Below are 24,391 nucleotides of genomic sequence, written 5' to 3'. Positions count from 1 at the left end.
AAATAACCTCTACATGAATGATAATGTTTACACTACATTCGGTGGGGACAATGACCACCAGATGATGATTAATATTGTTTTTGGAGAAACCCTGACCTTTAAATATTTACACCACCAGCAGGCCAAGATGTCATTGCACAAGAGATATTGAAGGCTAAGGAACAGATTATGTGTCATGGCCCCTCCCCTTACTGGTAAACACCCACATAACACTATTTTAAACTGGTCTTAATGTGTTAAACTTCGCGCCCATGTAAAGATGTGAGAATGAAAAACTATGTGTTTTTGTGGCACTAAATTATGTTCATTTGATTTTTGCTCTTATTTTTGCTTTAGAATAACTGGATTTTTAAAATAAAATAATTCAAGTCTGAATTAATTTGATCAAATTGCTCACTTCCAAACAGAGGCAATAACTAGTAATACAGTTATTTGATGTAAGGAGTCATCAAGATAATTGTTTGTAATCTAGAGGATCAGCTTCTTCAAGAGCTACCCTCTTGCACCACCCTCAGGCCTAAATACTGTTGGTCCTGCTGTGAAATGTACAGATCACATTGACGCTGCCATGGAGACAGATCCTTGTGATTCTCCACAGCCTTTTCTTTAGCGTCACCCTCAGGGAAAACTCTCCATTTCCAGCCTCTCTCCTGATAGGAGTGTAAGATGAGTTTTTCTAAGCAGCAACAGCTGGTGTCCTGAACATTTCAACATTTGATGGGGCTTGTGAAACACCAAACAAGTTTTTTTATTTCATCTACTATGTTTGTGCTTAACTCTGTCTTATCTGTCTATGTTCGTACAAGGTTCCATGTAAAGGCTCCAAATTATACAGACAATGTGCTTAGTACTAGCCTGAAGGGCATAGCCACCGCTACTTTCTGTCATGTGCCTCAAAGAGAGAAGTCATCTGAATTGATCTAGCAAGTTTATTTTTAATAAATGTACAAGCGGTATTAACATCATTTTCTGGATACCTTAAATTGATTTGATATATTTTACTGGATACAATAGTATTTTGGAAGGAGAACAATCAGGTCATTTAAATATTGAATGTGTTCACCTTCTTTGTGTTTCTTTCTTTTGACTTGTTAGTTCCATAGTTTGTCCAATTTTCGAGCCCTCCAAGCCTTTCCATCTTTATATAGTTTAGGGTGCCACCTTCTGGTCATCTGTACAAAAGTTTGCATTGAGCTTTCATAGTATAATCTACAATGAATTCAAAATGTTTTCATGGTTTAATATACATTGATTTACATAAGGAAAGTACATGAACACCATGATGTCTATGCATTTTTTATTAACTCTGAAATATATTCAAATAATGGTAAATATACAACTAATCTGCAGAAAGAAAAGACCATTCAGAATGCTCTTTTGTGTTGTGCCTGCTGCTGTCTCCATTTTGCAAAAAGATTAATGTATATCAGCGCAGTCAAAGGTGAGCATAGTGACCTCCATCCTTGGCCTTCCTCATGTTCACATGCCCCAGCCTGTGAAACAAAAACCGGGCCACTTCTACCATAACAAACTTCACTGAGGTTTGTGTGCAGAAGAAACGTTTCTTTTAGGATCATCAATAAAAGGTTTGCTTCTCTAATCACATGTTTGGTTGAAAAAATATCAGTTTATTCATCATGACGAGAACTAATTTCCCAGTGAAAACAGGTATACAATGTATTCCTTGGTCCTGGAGGACCTTTCTAAAGTCAAACAAAAGAAACCTGATGACGTCATGAGGTCTCACTGTTATTGGATTGGCTGTGTTACAAACTCAAGGTGTGATTACGTTTGAGTGCTGAAGGTGTTTGCAAGGGAGAGAGGGAATCATTAAAACACAACTGATTTAAATTTGTAGGATCAAGATTGGAGCTTGAATCCTATCCCAAATAAAAGGTTGGAATATGTTCCTCTGCTTTATTTATGTTGTCATGCCAAGTCTAATACGCTGAACTTTGGGAACTCAGGGGCATCAAAAACTCCAGGACAATTTGTAGCAAAGTTAATATTGTGTTAATCAGAATATTTGCTCTAGTGAGGGGTGAACAGGACATCCAACCATATCTCTTGCAAGACACCACACTTTTTTAAAGTGCTGAATAGGCAAGTATCCTTTTACGCAAGTACTCCTTTTACGCCTATAGTATGGATTTGTTGTAAATAATGTTTACTACCTCCAGTGTTGAATTTTGTATGTAATACTACGTTTCAATCACCTTAATAAAATGAAAGTAACCTCACAGCTCTGAGATGCTCTCGTGGGATCAGTGGCGGTGGGAAGCTCCATCAGAGGGTTAAAGGTACAGTATAGTGTGCGTCAGCTGATGCGTCGCGTCACGTAAGGAGCGGGAGGGGTGGAGGCTGGTCCTCGGTCCTCCTGCACTGACGGAGCTCCTAGCTGCAGCCCGGATCAGCTTCCTGCCCTCTGCCGCTGACAAACAGCTCATTCTCATCTACCCTGATCATGTGCCTCGCTCTCTGGCTGTCTCAGGCTCCGCAGCAGGAAGTTAGCCTTGTTTTCTTCCCCTTGCCTTTTTTTCCATCCTCAACTTGACAGCAGCGTTCGCACTAGTATTTCCTCTTTTTCTATCTTTCGTTTTACAACCTCCACTCCGCGGGACGCTCTGTGACGACAGACACCCGGCGGCTAACCCCGGCTGAGTCCCCCTCGACGCCGCTCCGCTCCGCTCCCTCCTCCCCAGGCCAGGGATAGCAGGTTCATGGAGGCCCAGGCGGAGGAGAAGGAGCTGCAGTCACCGATGGACAAGTCGCAGCCTCTGCCTACCTTGAGCCCGGCAGTCCCCCCCTTCGTCACTTTGGGCCTGACGGTGGTGTACACAGTCTTCTACTCCCTCCTCTTCATCTTCATCTACGTGCAGCTCTGGCTGGTCCTGCGGTACCGACACAAGCGCTTCAGCTACCAGACCGTGTTCCTGTCGCTGTGCCTGCTGTGGTCGGCCCTGCGCACCGTCCTCTTCTCCTTCTACTTCAAAAACTTTGTCACAGCTAACACTTTGGAGCCCTTTCCCTTCTGGCTGCTGTACTGCTTCCCTGTCTGCCTCCAGTTCTTCACCCTCTGCCTCATGAACCTTTACTTCGCACAGGTGAGTTAATCAGCAGCTAGTGACAGCAGCTAGTGACTAGTCTGCACGTTCTCTGTCATGGCAGAAAAGAGTTCGATTGAAAGTCCCCCTCGACTCAAACCCTTTGCATGTGTGTTTCCTCACATGCATGTTGGTGCTGCAGATTGATGTATGTACTGAGTTTGACACTAGAGGTTTCTTTAACTTAAACATCTATTTGGAAACATCCACTGCACCTTACAATGGCAGCAATTCAACTTAAACATGTTTAACAATACATATTCATGGTTTTAGATTTTTCAACAAAAGTAAATGAAATTAAAGATACATCTACTATTTTTTTATAGAGTAATGTATCTGCCATCCTGTCTTTAGGGGATCTTTAAACATAACCTACCATCATGTGAATTATTGCCTGAAACCAAAATACAACATGGTTTTTGTATATATACTTTGAATAACTTCATCATTATATTATCAAGAAATGGTTTGGTGCCACGCTGTCTGATCTCAATGAGATCTGTAAAACAAGACCTTTAACTTTTAATTTGTGAAACTAAACTAACAACTAGTTAAATAACTCTTTAATTACACTTTCTCGTTGAATAAGAGAGTTTAGCATTTGAAGAGTTCATCAAATCCATAATATGATATGATAGATAGCAACACTCATTTATCTCCCTACCTGCTGCTTTGAATACATTTAATGACAATATTAATAATCACTGATATCAAATATGGCTAGAACCCTATAATCACTGTCAACATAATATTGCCTATTGATGTAAAAGATACTCATTTTGATTAGCTAAGCAGCAAATAGTTCCTTCATCTGCATACTTGATACAAATATCAAATAATTACTCCTCTGCCCTCTAAGTTTATTTCAAGCCTAATCATTTGTTGCTGATTTGAGTCCCAGTTGAGAGTGAACAACTCATAAGTATTACAGTAAATGTTCCTGTGTGCTGTGAGACTATTGTGTATCCCAAAAAACTTCCTGTTTCAGAAGAATGTGTTTCTTTAAAATGTGAGAATACAGAAGTGAAAATGAGTGGCCTAAATAACATGACACATTTTGCATAATGAAACTGAAATGATTTTTGTTTTCACAGGTTGTTTTCAAGGCAAAGTCAAAATATGCACCAGAACTTTTGAGATACAGGTACATGCATTTACAACACTTAATTTGCCCTTTTAATTATATTACTAACTTGGCTACGGTACTAAAAACATGTCCCCTGACCCACAGGCTGCCGCTGTACCTGCTCTTCCTGTTCATCAGCCTCGTGTTCTTAGTAGTGAATTTGGTGTGTGCCCTGCTGGTGAGGATGTCCTCTGCAGAAGCCCACACCCTCGTGCTTGTGAGGGTCGCCATCAACGACACACTGTTTGTCCTGTGTGCCGTGTCGCTCTCCTTGTGTCTTTACAAGCTCGCTAAGATGTCCCTGGCCAACATATACTTGGAGTCAAAAGTAAGACATACTACTCAAGGGAGAGACATGTGTGAAAAGGAAAATATAATTGGTAGATTAACCCTCAACAGAAAAGATTTGTGTAAGTGGCATTACAATGTATTGTCCACAGCTAATAATAGCACACTTGAGTGAAGATGCACTTCTTTACCTAATCCTGCTTTGTACACAGTCATAGTTTCCTAGCAACACAGTGTTATGCAAGACTGGTTTTACTTCACGTCAAAATAAAAGGTCACGCCTTAAAATTCAAAATGTATTGCAGCTATCTTTACCCTCAGTTACCATGTAGTTTCTGTAAGATTAAACCAATGTTCCCTTGATGAAACTCTTCAAACCTCACAGGGGACGTCGGTGTGCCAGGTGACGGTCATAGGAGCCATCGTCATCCTCCTGTACTCGTCCAGGGCCTGCTACAATCTGGTCGTCCTGGGACTCTCAAACAAGAGCATTAGCTCTTTTGACTACGACTGGTACAACGTTTCAGACCAGGTGAACCACCAGAGGTCAAATGCCTTTAGATGTATGAGTTAATGTAAAAAGAAAATGAAACGAAAAAAAGAAACGTGTTTAATCTGTGTTTTCCTTGTGATGGTTGCAATCAAGCTATACAGTAGTTCTCCATGTGAGGGTAAAAGAGTTGGCTGTTTGAATAGTGGATGTGTTTTTGTTCCACAGGCAGACTTACAGTCGACTCTGGGCGACACTGGCTACATCGTCTTTGGGGTGATCTTGTTTGTATGGGAGCTGCTGCCCACTACTCTCTTGGTTTTCTTCTTCAGAGTTCGGCAGCCTGACCTAGACAGGGTGAGTCAAGCAAATACACTTTGCCCTGCAGTGGAAATGCGCCATAAGTCAGCAGTTTACAACATGAGGGTCACGGGTCACAAGATAAATCTGAGGGGACATAAGATAATATATAGGAAAGCAGATAAAACACGCTGTTGTTCAACTACACGGAATGTCTGTTTCTGTTTTTGTCCAGTACAAATATGAAAGATAATAAAAAACATAAACATTGTTGCCATGAGGTTAGAAACGATGTGATGTACAGTCCAAAGTTTAAGTAATGTAAGACTACTTACATTTATATTATTTGCCTGCGGCTTGTCCTGCAGAGTTGCTCCGGGCTTCCCGGTCATGGCTTCTCCTCCAGGGCTTATTTCTTCGACAACCCCCGGCGTTATGACAGCGACGAGGACCTGGCGTGGAGTGTAATGCCTCAGAACATCCAAGCCAGGTAAAAGCACCACGATGTTACCACCAAAATAATACAGGAAGTAGAATTGTAGCAAAGGGTAGAGGTCAAATGACACTGTTGTTTGTTGATTGGATTCTGTAGTTTGGCTGCTGACAGTTACGAGTGGGGGAGCCAGAGCAGCAGCGGCATTGGCGCCTACATCGGAGGAGACGACATTTATCCCCCCCTACCTCCTCCTGAGGAGCTCAGCCATTACTGAGGTCCCAGCGACTCCTGCTGGCCTGTGGCTTTGTATATTTTTGCACAGTCTCTCTTGTTGAAGAGGCGCATGGGGCCAAAAGTCGCTGTTTACTCGATGCATTCAGTCTTCTATTTTGTCTAGAGAAGAAGAACGAACAGACTTTTCTGCCAGTATATAAAGGTCCACTGATGGGACGCTAATTTTGCACAATGTGAGCTAACGTTGACTGCATTTAATCCTTTTCATTGTATAGTTTGTATTGAATACTGCTTAATATATGTCCTGACTTTTGTAATACGTACTTTCTTACTATTTTATGTACTGTATTTTTTTTCATACAGATGTGTTTTATATAGAGTTTTAATTCATATTAAAGACAGTTAAAATGCAGCGCAAGATGCGGTTCAAGATGAAGAATACACCAATACTTTGATACCACTGCTCGTTTTCATACGTTACTCTACAGAATATTATTGTTGACCTGAATCATGGATCACACCACGCTTAATTATGAATGAACACTACTTAATGTTAAATCATCTATATAATTAAGACAGAGTAGTTAGAACAAACATACAGGCTCTTGGGCTTTTCAGCATTTGTCCTTAAACCACCGACTGTTATTAAGGACAGCTAGAACATTGTAGTTACATTAATACTCAATCAGTAAAAGTAACATTTATTATATTTGTGTGCAGAAGACGACTAGCAGGCCTGATATGTTTGGCACTCCTCCCCATTTTATTGATGAGCCTTTTTAAAAAGATTAAAGCACTAAATATATAATTTAGCCATAAACTTCAAGCCATTATGCTTTCAAAAAAAAAAAAAAAATCTATTTCCCATTTACAATATTGGAACGTTCTCACTATGTACTTGTATAAAGGGATCCTAATATTTGGGGTGTTTCGCTTTCCTGTAGTGTGTCAGGTAGGTTTTTGTGCATGTCAATAGTTTGCAAAGGCAAACAAATTGCCAAAGTCCCACACACTCCCCCCTGCCTGAAACACCTCCATTGTAGTCCTTTGTTTACTTCTGTAACAGTGACATTCCTACGCAACAGCGGCGCTACTATTGGCTAGCGCTCCAACAAAATGTATGTTTATGTTTACATTAAAGCATGGAAACATTTCACAGAACAAGCCCAAAATACAAATATGAATGTGAAAATGAGCATAATAGGGCCTTAACGTTTGAGGTTGTCATGGAAAAGACTTTGTTATATGCTATATTCTTTAAAGCAGTGAAAACAACCTGGAAGGTAATACTTGGGGATTAAGACACTTGAATTGATTTTATGCTGAAGTCTTATTTCTCAGTGTGAATAATCTTATTTATGCTGGGGTCCAGAAAATCAGCAATTCACTGTAGGCCTGCAGGAGGCAGCATGTAACTGCATATAGTGCAAACAGGACAACATGAGAGGCAGGTGAATGCTGCTCCTTAAATCTGTGCTTACTCAAATGATTTGTTATTAAGAGAGTAGCCGAAACAAAACCAAAAATCACACTTAACCTCTTTTGTGAAATGATTGCATTTGAACTAAGACCAAACAATTTTAGTCAGAAAAAGCGTGTTTTTAATTCAGATCATTCCTCATATTATTGCAGCCTCAAGTACAACTTTGCAATACTGTATCTCATAACAGCTGATTCCATGTGAAAAGCATACCACGATAATATGCAGAACACTGTACCTTTAGGAATTAACTGTAAAAACCAATATGCAAAAGGTGTAGATTCTCTGGGAGCTTAACCCCCGTTGATTTTATGAAAATGTCAGCTGTAACGTAAGCGCTCTCTCCAACGAAGAGGTGAAAGGGAAATAAAAACAAAAACACACAATCCCTTTCAGTACAATGTCATGACATTCAAGGTCCTCTGGGCTGCCCCGGTTTGCTGAAAACAAGCAGAAATCACTGTTTTTGTTTGTTTTGTCTCCATAAAAATGGTTCTTCCACACTCTCGCGCAAAAAGTCTGCTGTTGCCATGTAAAACACACACACATGCTCTCTATAGGCCACTTTCTTCGAACAGAGCACTTAACGGCTGTTGGTATGCAGCCTTCCCACTAGCTGGAGTCTGAGGGTTTGCCAAGTTCAACCTTTACTCCTTTCTCTCCTGCACCTGCACAGAGGAAACACACAAATATGAGACGTTATATACAAATAAAATAAAAACAGGGTTGTGTAGTTTAGACTAGGGAGGTCACAAGAACAGATATTTAGCTACCTTGATGCCAATGATATAAAAAGTGATGTTACAGTAAAAATCCTTAGTACCATCATCCCGGGCAGTGAACTCACCATTGACACACTTTTCCCCCTGATAATGCTACTGTGTGTACAACTAATCTGTGTTGAAATGGGCAGGAGGAAAGCTAGCTAACCTTAGCCGTTAGCAGCAGGTGAGGTTTCATAGAGTTGCATTATGGTCCATTCACGCTTTATTCAGTAAAAAAAGAAATGTGCTAAGTTATAAAAGTATCATAATGTGTTACATCTTGGTCTTGTAAATCACAGGTCTTGTCAAGTCGTTTGGAAAAAGAAACATTCACAGAAATAAAAAAAAAGTTTATTTGAGAGGGTTTTATAACCTTTCAGGGAACCAGTATGTAAACAATCAAAAAAGGAGTGTATTTAGAAGTACATGAGATATTCTGTTATTTAATTATTTTACTGGGATATCCAATTGATATAGATACTTTTTTAATTGTATTGGTATCGACTCGTCTGGTATTGAGACATCCCTGTTTTGTACACATGAACCTACCCGTTAGGTACTTCTCTTTAGCTCTGGCTCGCTCATCTGCGTCAAAATACCACACCGTGATGGCATACCTGCGGAGACAATTAGAGCAATGGGTCACAGCACATCAGGCCAGATGATCTGATCGTGTGCAGTGTGCAGACTGGATGCTGACCTGGTGGCGAAGGCGGGCTGAACCTCGTGAGGGTTCCGTCTGTCGGACCAGAACAGGAGCAGGCGGTCAAATCTGGGCTCGATATCGGCAAACTGGGCCTTCCCTTCTGGGAAGATTCGGAGAAGGCCACCGTGTTCCTGGAAGAGAAGAACAACAATAAAAACCCTGTTACGTGTGCAAATCAGCACAAAGCAATGACAGGAAGGTTAGGAGAGACTGTAGGAAGCAAACACGAAGTCAGTGTTTCTCAAAGTGGGGGGCGCATAGGCATGACAGGGGGGGCACAAGAGACCAGGAGGAAAAATTGTAATGACAAAAAAAAAAAAATCATAATTTCGAAAAATATTTATTCGAAAATAATATGCTACAGTACAAGTACGTCTGGGTCTCTGTGTTTCATTCAAGCTCGTCTCTGTGTGTGTGTGGAACGAGCCATTTTGTGTGCGTGCACGAGCGAGAGAGAGAGCGCACCAGTACCGGAGATCGTTGTTGTTAGCTTCTGGTGCTAGTGAGCTACGCTAACGGATATAAGGAGCTTTTTCAACAACAAGGTGGAGGAGAGTCCTAACTTTAGTCTAAGTTATCTCAGTGGGTCTCAAACGGTTTGGTCATGATTTATGTAAACAATTATTTCCGAGGTACACCTTCATATGATCACCTATAGGTATAAAAAAATAAGAGAATAAATGAAAAACAGGTATGAAATACTATGACAGTAAAACAAGAATACAGTTTAAAAGGGGAGTGATTTAAAAAAAATTCCCGGGAAGATTTGTTTTAAATATTGAAGTTAAAAGCATCGATCTGGTGCACTTTGAGAGCAAAATTAAGAGATCTATGGATACATCTCTCAACACCCATATGAAACAGAACTGTAAACAGATTTACTTTTTCTTTAGGTATATTTTACAAATCACTCCCCTTTTAAACTGTATTCTTGTGTTACTGTCATATAGTATTTCATACCTGTTTTTCATTTATTCTCTTATTGTTTTATAACTATAATGATCATACAAAGGTGTTCCTTTTACATAATTCGTGAGTGACCAAACCGTTTGAGACCCACTGAGATAACTTGGACTAAAGTTAACTATCTAAACACTCAGAGAGTCCTTTCCATGTTTGAGCACCCTCTATGAAACGTCAAGCTACCCCACAGCACCCCCAAAAGAAAATCTCTGGCGCCGCCACTGAGCCAGCAACCCCGTTTTGAAGAAGTGTGCAGTGCAAACAGGCTCATTCCAGCCACTAATGTGATAAGACACACTTTTTTGCCAAATATCAGCATTTTCTTTCTTTTCATTTCTTTGCAAAGTGGCAAAGTATTATAACTTATTGTTCTAGCAAAGGGATTGCACAATTGTTTTATGTATTTATTTTTTTAGCACAGAGACTTATGGAGCATTGTTTTATTATCACTGTTCTAGCAAGGTTTTGAAAGGAATGCTCGCGTTCATATTGATGTCTTTTTAATAAATGTAAACTTGGCCCATTACGTGACTATTTGTGTTGGTGGGGCCCGACTTTTTTTTTTCTCCAAAAAACCTGCCTGACAGAAAAAGTTTGATAACCACCGCACTAAGTGAAGCATCTGTCATGTTCATCATTACATCAGACATTCAAGGAAAGGAGTAACTGCACTATTACTTCTAAAAGGGCCACTTAAATATATCTCCTGTCAGGCTTTTCAAATTATCAACATAGGACAATGTTAGGAAAAAGGGTTGTCCAACTCCAAAGGCTAGGAGGAAAGCTCAGGATCGGAAGCAGCAGCAGCGGGTGGGGGGGCTGGCTTTCCTGTGGAGGGATAGGAAGAATAACCCACAGGAAAACTGCTCGAGTTGGATAAAGGACCTGGAGAGTGAAAAAGCAGATTGCAGCAAGCGTGCCGCTTAAACTCTCACACAGCTGATATGATAGGCCCCTCTCTTCACACGCAAACTAGGGAGAGCGAATAGGTTCACACCCTGTCTGAAAAAAGTCATGCTATTCCCATTTATACTCATTTGAATGAGGCGGAATGCTGGTGGTGTGACAAGACGAAATAAAAGCACAATAGGGTCAAAGAAGACAGGACAAATGTTTTTTTCCCCTGCGCCACGTAAGCAGCTCAAGCACTACTGATTTGATCAATTGTTTGTCTGCACGCAAAATCCAAATTGGTGGTATCGTGCGGCCTGTAAATGACGAGTGAACACAGGGTGACCCCCGGCTGCAGGACATGACCCACATCAGGCTGAATTGGACTAATGACAACCTGTTGCAATAAAGATGTGATGCAGTTTAAAACTCAAGTTGGGTACAAGCAGTTCAACTATGCTATAAGCCAAAATGGAAACATACTGACCCATGAGGTTTTTTTTTTGTGTGAAAGAAAATACAAATGGTTATAAAATCCAATAGCGCCTAAACACCTGAAAACATTTCTTCTTAAACCTTTGAAAAGACATCTGTTTTCTTTCTGCAATGTATTTACATCTATTCATTACCTCTCTATATCATAGTTTACATTGTAAAAGCTGGAGTGCAGACTTGTCTCCCTCCTCTGGCAGGGAGAGTAATTACCATATGGGAGAAGACATGAAAACAGAGTAAATAAAGCTCCAGGTAAAACCACATTAACTCTGCATTCAGTGGAAAGATTAAATAAAAACAAATGTGTGAGGAGAAGAAAGTGGTCCTGAGGGCGCTGGAGTTACAGTGAGCTGGACTGCAGAGGTAAGTGCGGTTGGGCAGCAAAGACAACACAAAAACCACTACTCTGATATACAGCAACACACACAGAGCTTGGTGGCCATAAGCTTAATGAGCATCAAATCAAATCAAGTTTTATTTATATAGCACATTTATAAACGATTTTTGGTCGAGCCAAAGTGCTGTATATATAATAAAAATAGCCTACAGTCGAGACACTTTACAGCAAATACAACAGCACAGATTGTTCAGAATATCAGTATGAGAAAAACGACACCCTCTATCCTTAGACCCTCTGTCCTTAGACCCTCTGTCCTTAGACCCTCACATCGTACAAGGAAACACTTCCAGAGAAAACCCACAGTTTAAAGGGAACATGGGAGAAACCTCAGGGAGAGCAACAGAGGAGGGATCCCTCTCCCAGGGCGGACAGACGTGCAATAGATGCCGTGTGTAAATCGAAGAGATAATACATTTTACAGCATATAGACCGAATGTTAGGAAATGCATGTGTCTGTAATAAGAAGATGAATCCAGAGGATCGAATGTAACAGATGTTCATTTATTTATATGTACAAGTCCCACACTCCAGCTATAATTACAATTCCACCACTGGCCTTAAATTCCCTACACAAGGCAGGTAAGAAATACAGAGTTATAGTTTTTAGTCTTCTCATTTACTGTTCACTGTCCTAGAACCGTGTTTCTGCAAATGCAAACACAACATCTCCTAATGCTGCTAGCTAAAAGCACTCAACTAGCAAAACACGGGACAGCTTTGGATGTGAAAAACTCCAAGGAAACGCAAACGGCTGCAGCTCCTCAGCAAGGTAACTGGAAATAGTTTCAGTTTGACGCACCAGTTCTGTTATATTTCTTACAAAGTAGCTGTTTGTGGAGTTTTGCTGTTGTATTATACACACATCTTATTTATGTATGTATGTAACAGAGTCACTCTAAATCATGGCCTCTTGTGGATTACGGCACAATTATAAATATAACTTTACTGCGAGTGGACAGTTCTACAAAGCCCTAAGACCCACCATCAGAACAGGAGAGGGTACATTATTAGTGAAAAGACCAAAATGGAGTTGATGACAATGTCATTAATGCCATGTGTGAGAATAATGTTGGTTAGTTCTGGAGGAAATGTCATGAGTGATGACAACTGATCTCCAAGAACTGTAACCATGGCTGTTAATACATGGCATAAAGGGTGTGAAAGTGTCTGCATGTCTCCACTTACGTGTCAGCTCTAATAGAGTGGTGACCTGTCCTTGCCGCTGACCAAATGCACGCTGGGTAAAACTCCCACCTCCTACAATCCTGAGCAAGAGTACTTTTTGTATCGATTGAAATTATGCAGCAAAAATGTTGCCCATGTACTTTTGCAACTGACAGAATTGTATATGTTATCTAAGTGCAGTGTTTAAGGAAATAGCCGTCACTTTATAATCAGGGTTTATAATTATAAATGTTAAAAATGAACAGAATTTCCTTAATTGAGGTGAAGTTTAAAGCATGATTCGAAGATAATTTGTACAAATAAATGTGTACGAAAAACTCCCAGTGACTGATTCATTATTCATTTTCACTTTAATGCCTGTATATTTCTTCCTCTCTTCAGAGTGGCTTGTTTCTTTTATCTTTGTCACATGGGTGCACAGGAAACATTCAAAGATTTGTTTACAACTAACCATATGGACCTACTGTGCCATCTGAGCTGAAATATACATTTAGTGTACTCACAGCTGACAACACATTTCATAATGGTTTTGAATAGACGTGTAGAAGTGGAAAATTGGGGGTAAATAACTGGAACAACTGAACTTGAACATTTCAACAGAGCCCCAGTATCCAGGCAACCACATTCTACAAATTACAGCTCATCACACGCCAAAGAAACATCCAATCAGAGAGCAGATAGGAATCCTTTAATAGTCCAAAGGGGTCCCCAAACATGGCTTGTTGGAATGATTGAAGCCTGTGCATGAACAAAACAATAGAAATCATGCAACCGCTTAGTTGATTAACATAAAGGCCCTCAGACCCAACTGATGAACAATGCATTAACAGTAGAATATTTGCATACAAATAGGATTGTTTGATGTATTTGAAACAAAAAGCCCCAATATTGGCTGGTGATCCAAATATAATTAATAGTATCCTTATTATGTTGAACTTTTACCCCTTTTAAAAAAAATGTTTTTAAATAGTCTTTTGCTGTGTTACCCAAATGACCTCAAATGTTTTTGTGTATTATCTGACGTGACATTATATCTGAAATCCAAAGTTCAGATCATTTTCATCATAATAAGGCCAGCCTTTTTAACAGTTCTACACAGTGAGCATACCCTTCAGATGGATAGTCCATAGTTCACTTTTTCCACCTTCTTGTTTGTCTTCTTTGCGGTTTATGAAATAATGGTCAGATAGAAGTTAGAAATTGTTAGGATATAAAGTCATAACAACCAAACCTGTCATTATTAGTCCTTCCAAGCCAAATGTTGTCACAAGGTTTAAAACTGTTAGGGCAAACAAAGGTGGGTCAAATATAAGGTTGAAGACAATGACATCTGATTCTGTTGGCTATTTTAAAGATGAGGGAGCTGTAACTTTGAAAAAAATACATGTCTCCGTAGCAAGATGAAACACCTTATACACGCCAAACAAGCCGAGTGATTATGCCGTCAACGTTAAATTAGGGGTTTATGTTATTTTGTCTCATCATCTTAGCCTTTACTGATTGTTTGATGAGAGCTAATAATGTGCATCCTCTGTTTAGTGGCACTCAGACAGAAGACAGACTAGTGCATGGTCTCACACTCTCACAAACCAGCATCAGGAGGCAAAACAGAGTTTCCTGTATCTACGTCATTTCCATATGCAAGCCTGGAGGTCAAGTATGTGAGGAAGTCTGGAATACAATCTCTTGTCTAGTTATGTGTCTTGTCATGAGGCTGGCTCCTCACAGAAGCATGAAAGCCATCCTCCCACCTTGCAGTTGCTGCTTTCCCTTAGAAAGAATGTCGCTGCTTCCTGGTGTGCAGCATCCTGGTGTGCAGCATCCTGTTAGTCCGCCCGTATTCACAAGGTGATTTACTTAACCAATATAATTACAACATGTACGTTAGCAGAGTTGGGTGTAACGCGTTACTGTAATAATATTACTTTTTTCGGTAACGGAGTAGTGTAACGCGTTACTTTTATAATTCAGTAATCACACTACAGTTACTAACATTGTCCCGACACGCGTTACTTCGTTACTTACTAAAAATCAGTCATAATCAAACCTCAACAAACAACTGCAAAGAACACATGCTAAGGTGAAGCTAACACACAGCTATTTGTTGTTTATTTATATCACGGTCTGTTCTTCTTCTCTGTTTTCCGGTTGTTGTCTGTTTTGAATGACGAATACACACTACCGCCGCCTGCTGGTAAGGAGAGTTATTGCCAGTCACGCATACGCAGTTCGTACGTGCTCGGCTGAAGTCTTTGCGGTGTCTGGCTCCAGTGCAACACATGGCCAACACGCAGGAGAACACGCCGACGCAACAGCATGAGCAGAGATAGACTGCGCAAAATATACAGATAGCAGGAGACAGAGGACAGCCACGGTAAGCCACGGTCAGATAGCAGGAGACAGAGGACAGCCACGGTCAGATAGCAGGAGACAGAGGACAGCCACGGTCAGATAGCAGGAGACAGAGGACAGCCACGGTCAGATAGCAGGAGACAGAGGACAGCCACGGTCAGATAGGAAAACATTCAGGAGCTATCTGGATCAGTCTTATGCGACAATGGAAACTGAACTAAAGAGAACATTTGAAACTTTAGCAGTCTGCGTGATCTGCCTGCAGGGAGGGGCGGGCCGGCCCTGCGAGTAAAGTAACGAGTAAAGTAACGAGTAAAGTAACGAGTTACTTTATGTAGAGAGTAACGAAGTAGTGTAATATATTACTTTTTTTTTTTTTTAAAGTAATATGAAATATGTAATATATTACTTTTTTTTAGTAACGACCCCATCTCTGTACGTTAGACACCTGAAGCACATTATAAGGTACCCTATATTTCCTTCATGCATGTCGTGATAGACATGTGGAGCCCAGCGGGGGTCTGAGGCTAAAAACTAATTGGTGAACATTTTGTTTAGTAAGCTTGTGCTCTTAAGTTCATCCTTTCACATTAAGTGCGCTAGGATAGGTAATCACATTGAGAACCTTTTTCAAATTAAATATATATTTGACCATTATATGAATGATTCTTGACCAAAACAAAGTGCAAAATAGTAGCAAAATAGTTTTAAATGCTAATTTGGTCAGAAAGCATAGAGGTTAAGCTCAAAGGACTAGGTTTTAAATGCCTGTTTTGTAATTGGCAATCACTTATTAAGAGGTGTAGGTAGGGCTGTGCAATTAATCGTATTTTAAATCTCGATTACGATTTTGACTTGCAACGATTACGAAAACAACGTAATCGAAATAAAACGATTATTTTGCTGCATTCCCTTTCGCAATGATGCTCTCAATTTGTCTTGCGTTACACATCCTGCCCGCGCGTGTGCTTTCGCCCCTCCCTAAAAGCCCTCTCGGCCAGGTTGTGTTGTGACTTGCAGTCTGTTGAATAAATCCATATAAACTAGGAAATTTAAGATTCACCGATTCGCATCGGTGCACCGGCATAAACGTTCAAGATGCGAGTGTACCGGTTGAAAGAGTGCACATCGGCTACAGTTTGGGTTGAACTCGCGATGCATCGATTGTAGCGTCTTTGCATCGGTAAAAAACAGATTCATTCATATTATCAGACTCTGGCCTGCTCACCACCCCCCGCACCAAACTGAGAACCTTCGGGGACAGAGCCTTCAGTGTGGCAGCCCCCACCCTCTGGAACGCTCTCCCTGCGGAGATTCGCAACATCCCCACACTGGACGCCTTCAAAAGGGCCCTCAAGACCCATCTGTTCATCAAGGCTTTCGGCCCTTAAATCGATCTGTTGTTTTGTCTGTCTGACCTTTGTTTGTTTTTGTTTTGTTTGTGCTTGCCCTATTCCTGTAAAGCGACCTTGGGTCCCTTGAAAGGCGCTATAGAAATATCAGTTATTATTATTATTATTATTATTATAATATCCCCTCATCCTGTCAGCACTCCGCAGAAACGATCTTTGATCTTTGCTTCGCACTACGGAGGCCGAGAGTCTCAGTTATCAACACACATGGAAGTCGAGGAGAAAGAGAAACACAGCGCACCGAAAAATACCTACAAATCAAACGTTTGGCAACACTTCGGATTTTTCAAGAAAGACGGTCAACTTGACAAATCGCTCGCAAATTGTAAACGATGCCGTGCCGCTTTAAAGTACACAAGTAGTACGAGGAACTTAGCGACGCACATAAAGAGGCGACATGGGGTCTGCGGCTGAAAAGAGAAACCTGAAAGTTAGACATGAGTTAAATCACTCAGTGAGGTGTTCTGTCAGAGAGAATGGTGTTTAGTTTACAGCAGCCTGTGACGGCCAATAATAATTTAACTATCTTCCTCACTGTAAGCAGTTATGAAATACCTGTTTGTGAAAGGTTATTTGTATTCTTTATTGTTCGTATAGAAACCACTGCTTTCTGCTCACTGGTGAGTCAGCCTATGAATGAGTGTTAAGCACATCAGGCTGGCAGCTGTATGGGCATTGCACTATGGTAGTTGCTATTTGCACATTGTTAATCATGGGCAATGCATCCTTAAAATGTTTAACTGTGAGGTGTTATACAATTGTACTGTAGCCTACTCTGGGGAGTTTTTTAAGGTAAAAAAGGTAAAAAAAAAAACAGCATAATGGGATGTGCAGTACTAGTAGAGAGAACCAAATATGTAAAGCACTTTTTTGTTAATGTATGATTTGCTGCATATAAGGAATAAAACAAAAATCCTCTGTCGTACCATATTGAAGTATCATTATTTTGCATCGCATCGCTCCGAATCGCATAATGTTGAATCAAATCGTATCGAACTGTATCGCAACAGGGGTGAATCGTATCGCATCGCCTGGTGTTTCAAATGTATCGTTAATGTATCGTAGGCAACGTATCGAGATGCGCATCGCATCGCCTCAGTGATGGAGATCCACATCCCTAATATAAACACGTTACAAGGGAAGCTTTAGTTGCCTTGTCTTTATTCTCCGGTCTCTAGCGTTCAGTCAACTTTCACTAACCTCGTCAAGCTGGAGCCTCTTAGCTACTTCCTGTTTCCAGATAAGGGGTTACCAAAATAAGAGTACTACGTGTAGCAGTGAGTGACATTAGTCATCATATTTATATATGTTTAGTAGCTTGTGGAAGTGCGCTCCAAAATATTTGTTGATCTTCTTTATTGGTATTTATTATTTTAATATTATTTATTTAAATGGGGATATAAATGTATAATTATTTAGTTTTATCGGTTTTTCAGTTGAATTATACTTAAAGTTCAGGGTATTCAACTGTTAAAAACATACTGTTCAAATTATTATTTTGATTTTTTTTTTAACGTTCAATAAATGGATGTTTTCAAAGTCAATGAATAATCGTGATATCAATATTGGCTAAAGTAATCGTGATTATGATTTTTGTCATAATCGAGCAGCCCTAGGTGTAGGCAGGTAATTGCGTTACTTTTTGCCTGGCAGCATCTGTCAAGTGACTTGATGGCCTAATGGAGGTTCTCTGACTCCCATCCCATTCAGCAGCCTGGTGGTTGACATGGCCACAAGAAATGATCACTCATTTTCTCCAGCCCTTTTGTCCCGATGCACCCGCTGGATCAGAGTTCCTTAGCGTTTTGCTTTAGTACGTTCAATGTGCTGGTTGCTGTATGACATGGTAGTGCCATCAGGTAGAGGTTATCATGGGTTCAAAAATGTATGCTGGACCCAAACAGATAAGAACTTGGACCCTGACTTGACCCTTCTTCTACTTGACAGCGGGGACACCATCACATTCAACCAAAGAAAAGTTGAAACTGAAAACGGCCCAAAAAGACACAGACCTTAGCAATGCCTATTTAGGGCTGTGCAATTAATCGTATTTTAATTTCGATTGCAATTTTGGCTTGTAACGATTACGAAAACAACGTAATCTAAATAAAACTATTATTTTGCTGCATTCCCTTTCGCAATGATGCTCTCAATTTGTCTTGCGTTATACATTCTGCCCGCGCGTGCGCTTTCGCCCCTCCCTAAAAGCCCTCTCGGCCAGGTAGTGATTGACAATAGTTGTGTGAGTTCAGAGCGAGCGGAAAATAAATGGATGTTTTCAAAGTCAATGAATAATCGTATTTAATAATCGTGATTAGTGGTGCACGATAATTATCGGTCCGATATTAGGAATTATGACGTCATCCCGATAAACCCGATAAAAGTATTAATAGCCCCGATAATATACAATATATTTTTTGGGTAAAAAAAAAGAAGAAAATACTGCGGTGTGGGTGGATTGGGATGAGGGGCGCTTGTTTTTCACTCGGCTCCTCCCGTTTTGCCAGTACTGTGGTATTCGTGGTTTAGGAAGAGGGGAGTTCTTCACAAATCCACGCTCCCTAATTCTCTCTCATGCCTGGCTGTGACGTAAATGGTGTGCGGCCGTGAAGCCAGGACAGTAAACAAACATGTCGTCGGTAGTATGGGACTATTTAAAAGTTTCAGAGTTAGATAGTTCGCTTGCTATTTGTATTAACAGATGCAATGCAGAAGTTCCACAAGGAGGGAAAAAGGCAACGAGCTATAATACTTCCAACCTGATTAGTCACCTGAAACATCGCCATCGCTACGATGGTGTGTTAAAAGCGTACGAAGACGCCTGCGCTGCTAAACTAGCGGCGAATCCAAAGCCAGCTGCAAAGGCACCGGGGCTTTTACCTATCGACGAGGCTTTTGAAAAAGGCAAGAACTTTATTTGGGGAAATAAATATGGTCACTTTGAAGAGTCAAAACTGCTCTTGGCTTTGTTTTGTTCATAGTAGTAATGCTCATGTCATTTTCTCACTACTAGTCTTTTTTTTACCACCAGGTGTGCAAAAACTACAGGTACATTTAATATATATATATATATTATTATCGGTTATCGGTATCGGTCTTGAGAAGCAGGAAGTTATCGGTATCGGTTTCAAAAAACCAATATCGTGCATCCCTAATCGTGATATCAATATTGACCAAAATAATCGTGATTATGATTTTTGCCATAATCGAGCAGCCCTATGCCTATTTCTTAAGTGCTATGGTTCGGTTGGACCTCTGAAAATACCCTTTTTTTCTAAGTGTAGCATCCTTGGGTAAGGCTGAATTTGCAACCAATCTGTATGTGATATTGAGTAATTTAACTATGAAGAAGTTCTAGGAAGTAGTTCTCGCGTTAAGCTCCCTACGTTTCCTGCAGGAGGAATAGTTGATGTATGGAAGGTAGCATGGAGGCACTAGCATTGGGTACTGTCGATGTATCTCTGCACAGTGTTTCCCCTAGGATGGAATCGTAGCAGCGGTGCTAAGGCACCCAGCAAAATGTGAGCGTGCAGCGCGTGGAATTTTTTTATGTGTGCACGTGCGAAGTGCGCCCCGCCAATATGTTTCTATGTGTCTGCCAGCACAAGAAAGGCTCTTGAGGCCTAGTGGCAATGTCTCAAGATTTAGCAAAATACACCTTTATTGAACATATACTCTATACGGCACATTTGTGGTCAAACTACAGAAAAGCTAGTTTACGGAAACTTCAAGTAGCTTATAATGATGCCATGAGAATATTGCTGAAGAGACCTCGATGGTCTAGTGCAAGTGAAATGTTTGTGGCTGCAGGAGTCAATACTCTACAAGCTGTTTTAAGAAATCTTATGTATAAATGTATTTGCCGGCTTAATGACTCTGATAATGAAATCCTCTTGGCCTTATCGAACATAAGGTTTAGTACTACACGCTACCAATCGCAGCTGTGGAGACATTGGTATAGTTGTCTCTTTGTAGGACACTGATTTAAATTATTCTTAAACTATGAATTCTTTTTATGCTATGTATTTAATTTATTATATGTAATGCCTTGTCTTTTATCTGGACCCTGAGTCTGTAATACAGTTTTTATTCATTCATTCATACAGTAACATAAATACTACAAATCCACATAAAAATTAATAAAAAAATTAAAAAGGGTCAACACTTATTATTATATTAATTAAAAAAAAAAGGTTTTTGGTACCTGGCTGGCGCCCCCTAGCAGCTGTGCGCATATTTCAGCATATTAATGAGATGATCAAACAGGGAAAATGATCATGTCCTGACACGTAACCTCTACTGCTGACTCAGCTTGGTGTGAATACAAAACAGGATGGAGGAAGCCCACAATGCCATGTAGACAAGAACTACCCTGACTTGTCAGAAGCTTATGACAGGAAGACCAACTGGAAAGTGAACAGGATACACATGGCCTGTTTGCCTTTCATTAGATTTTTTTTTCACTGATCATTTCAAATCGTAATTGAATACATTTTTCAAACACAGCAAATGAGAAACAAGCCAATCTAATCACATCATCATCTAGTTATAATTACCCTCATTTCCTTCTCACACTCACATACCTTGGCAGTCCAATCTTTGTTAAGGTAATATATGCATGTGACACAGCGTCCGTCGCCGTTGGGGTTATCCACATGGCGCACGTATCCTGTGCCGTTTCCAGGGTAACATGCCACCATTGCCTGAAGTCAAGAAAAAAAAAAAGCATGATTAGTAAAAAACAGATGCACAGAAAGCACAATGCATTCAACTTCTAGATCATTACATCATACGTGTTGTCGTGAAACAAAGTACTGCATGAACATGAAGAAGGAACAGTGAAGATTGCATTAAAATCGTGTGTGTTATCTCTAATGCTGCTGCCAGTGTAGCACTAGGCAGTCAGACCCGGAGCAGTGGAAGCAGCTCAGATTGCTCTTTGTGGGCCTGTGACATGGATGCAGCAGACAGTCTTGGCACAGCCAGATGGCATTGTCCTCTCTTCACCTGCACCAAGACTGATACAAGCGGTGGTCGCTTACAACCCAGCTGCCCCATTATAAACTTTAAACTATTGAGAAAATAAACCGGAGATATCAGGCAGCACGTCAACTTCCCCTTGCCTTTTCCTGCTCTATTAAGACTTGCACGATCTGCCTGGGTGTTGGCAGCGAACCCCTATGAGCTCTTGTAAACTTCTTGTCGTAAACAGCGTAGAAAGTCCCTCAGCAAATAAGACACACACACGAGTGGTGACTCGCACACTGCCTGGAGGGACTTTGAAATCAGACTTTCATGGAACAGTACATTTTGAAAATCCATCCATCTGATTCTTGCACTGGCCGAATAATAAAACTGCACATTGTATATATAACATTTTGCACTATAGGCACTGGAAATGACAAGCAACACTTGTGTGACACCATGCAACTGTGTGTTGCGTGTGTGTTTCTAACTTGAAAGGGGATCCGAGGTGAGCGGCGAACGTGCACAAACGCAGAGGGCAGGTTTAGCCCTCATGCGCAGCTTCTAAGCAGTGATATGACAAACAAAAGGCAAGTTCCTCCACATCTCTCCTTGCACTTGGATCAACATAAACGATAGCATAGCAACATTATTATAAACACTCACAGCAGACTAAACTTTATTTGACTTGGTCTCGTGCCAAGTGAAATAATGTCCTGCTTTGTGTGTTTGTATCTTGAGCAGCTATCTTGTCTGCAGACGAACGATATGATGCGCTACATTTCAAAATCACTGGATTGCAGTTTTGAACACAATCGCTGAATAATTAATCTAAATCTGTTGGACTTCATAGTTCTGGAAAGGTACATTTTACTGTCCTATAAAATAACCGTATTGCAAAATCTGAACGTGGACATTATTTTCAAGTTCAGTTAGTGAAAAAGCATCCCCATCACACATACGTCTGATTGTTATTCTCCTGCTCATCTGACCATAGTTGCTTGTGTCAGTCCACATTGTGCTCACGTCTTTTGAATGATGCAGGTTAACACTGCAGCGCACGATATCAGGGCCATCAAAGCAACACAACTCCAACAGAAGGATGAAGGGGGTGGGGAGTCAAACTGACAAAGGGCTTCCTGTCGGCAAGACGCAAGTACGGAGTAAGCTTTTCTTGAGTGTGCGTGTGTGTGTAAAAGAGAGGGAGAGAGAAAGAGGTGCACAGACGGAGAAAGCAGAGGGGTGGGGCTGGAGCAGAAGAGAGAAAGAGAGGAGTGAACTGCTGTAAACTTTGACTCCTGGCCTCCCTCCAGAGGAAGCAGTATTTTAATGGTTGTGCTACGTGCAGAGCGTGAGGAAGGTTAGCTGATCCTCGGCTATGTCGCCCCTCCCACCCATAACTGCTCGACTCACACTGCAAGGCTGGAGATGGGTACACAGTCTCTGCTAGGAACAGCGTGTATATGTGGACTCAGAGCTGTGTGTGTGTGTGTGTGTGTGTGTGTGTGTGTGTGTGTGTGTGTGTGGGATGACTGAAGGTGAACTGTGCGAGCCTTGGCAAAAAGACGAGTGCACAGCAGTTTCGCCTTTCATTCACAGCTGTTGAAACTGTATGAAAAGGTTTATCGACTGCAGGAGAAGCTTAACTCTAGTACAAGCGCAACTATGCACCTACGAGCATGTCAGGTAGTGTCGTACTAACATATACAATAAAGCAAGTTTGTTTATGAAACAATATGCCATTTCACCAGGTCGGCACTTGGCAAAATCAAACATTCTTATCAGTGACAACTTACACAAAAGTGTAGTGTACACAAGAAAACCCATGGGACTGGAATGCAGATCAGCTAGTATCTGTAAATGCCGACCTTGAATGAACTGCAGATTGACTTTCATGTGATCTGGTCATGAGATCCCAGCATGCCGAGATACAAGGGACACCACTTTTGATCATATCTTCAGTCAGAGAACCTCAAGACCTTGAGGGAAAATGCAGCAGCATTGCAGACAGGGTAGCAAAACGTGGAGCAAATCCCTGGTTCTGTACAATAAAACACAAGTGTCCCTACTGTGGAATCGGAGTATGTTATTCCTTATTATTACATGGCTTAGTTGAATACTCGATTCTGATTGGTCAATTCAGAACACGTGACACGTTGTTAATACCGAACAGACAGACCGCTGTCAAGGACTTATTGACCGTTGTTAAGGACGCTCACATCTTCAGAAAGAAGTCCGGTCGATTTAACTGTATACAGTTGGGCCGAAAAGCAAACTGCATGCAGTTTGCTTTTCGAACTGGGACAAGAAAAACAGCGGAGAAGTAACGGGGCACAAACCCTCCTTTTTACGCAGCGGTCCAGACATAGACATCAAACGGCGACACATATTCACTTGCCAGTTACTTTGTCATTAGGGCAGGGATATCTAGATACTTTCCAAGGTTTGACATCATGAATTGTGCTACTTTTAAAGCAAGGAGCGATGTTTTCAAATCTGTAATCAAAAAGCTCCTCAAAAACGCAAGCAGGTCCTACCGTTGGCTTTTCAAACTGACAAGAGACGCTCTCACTGTTTTTCAAATGTAACAGTTTGAAAAGCAAGCAAACTGTCTGATTGTCTTTAGTTTTCCGCTGGCGTGTGATAGCAACATGGAGGATTTTAACATTCATTTTAATATATTTGGAGAGCACAGTAATTTGGAGTAATGGTTAGTGGCTGATGAGTCCCCAGTGAAGAAAAGAAAAAGACAAGAGGGACAAGAAAACAGCGGAGAAGTAACGGGCAGAAACCCTCCTTT

General features: G+C 40.8%; 2 protein-coding genes across 3 annotated transcripts in view; one reads left to right on the top strand and one right to left on the bottom strand.

Moving 5' to 3' along the window:
- The first annotated feature begins 2,336 nt into the window (after positions 1 to 2,336).
- gpr137ba (G protein-coupled receptor 137Ba) lies at positions 2,337 to 6,390 on the top strand. Its single transcript, XM_034100449.2, has 7 exons — positions 2,337 to 3,104; positions 4,199 to 4,248; positions 4,336 to 4,558; positions 4,904 to 5,050; positions 5,237 to 5,365; positions 5,677 to 5,798; positions 5,901 to 6,390. The coding sequence occupies exons 1-7, from the start codon at positions 2,721 to 2,723 to the stop codon at positions 6,016 to 6,018; spliced, it is 1,173 nt and encodes a 390-aa protein (XP_033956340.1). The 5' UTR covers positions 2,337 to 2,720; the 3' UTR covers positions 6,019 to 6,390.
- A 1,166-nt stretch (positions 6,391 to 7,556) lies between these two features.
- egln1a (egl-9 family hypoxia-inducible factor 1a) overlaps positions 7,557 to 24,391 on the bottom strand; it is a 38,142-nt gene continuing 21,307 nt past the window's right edge. The window contains exons 2-5 of one of the 2 annotated variants that reach the window (XM_034100450.2): positions 21,183 to 21,329; positions 8,923 to 9,059; positions 8,772 to 8,839; positions 7,557 to 8,126 (exon numbers count right to left, since the gene is read on the bottom strand). In XM_034100450.2, the coding sequence (XP_033956341.1) occupies positions 8,071 to 8,126; positions 8,772 to 8,839; positions 8,923 to 9,059; positions 21,183 to 21,329 (408 nt within the window). In that variant the 3' untranslated portion in view covers positions 7,557 to 8,070. The remainder of the gene's footprint in view (positions 8,127 to 8,771; positions 8,840 to 8,922; positions 9,060 to 21,182; positions 21,330 to 24,391) is intronic. The other variant, XM_034100451.2, reaches the window with a different exon arrangement.

The sequence above is a fragment of the Pseudochaenichthys georgianus genome, chromosome 15, assembly GCF_902827115.2.
Source record: "Pseudochaenichthys georgianus chromosome 15, fPseGeo1.2, whole genome shotgun sequence".
Lineage (NCBI taxonomy): Eukaryota > Metazoa > Chordata > Actinopteri > Perciformes > Channichthyidae > Pseudochaenichthys > Pseudochaenichthys georgianus.
Note: the sequence above shows the minus strand (reverse complement) of the source record. Positions and strands in the feature narration are given on the sequence as shown.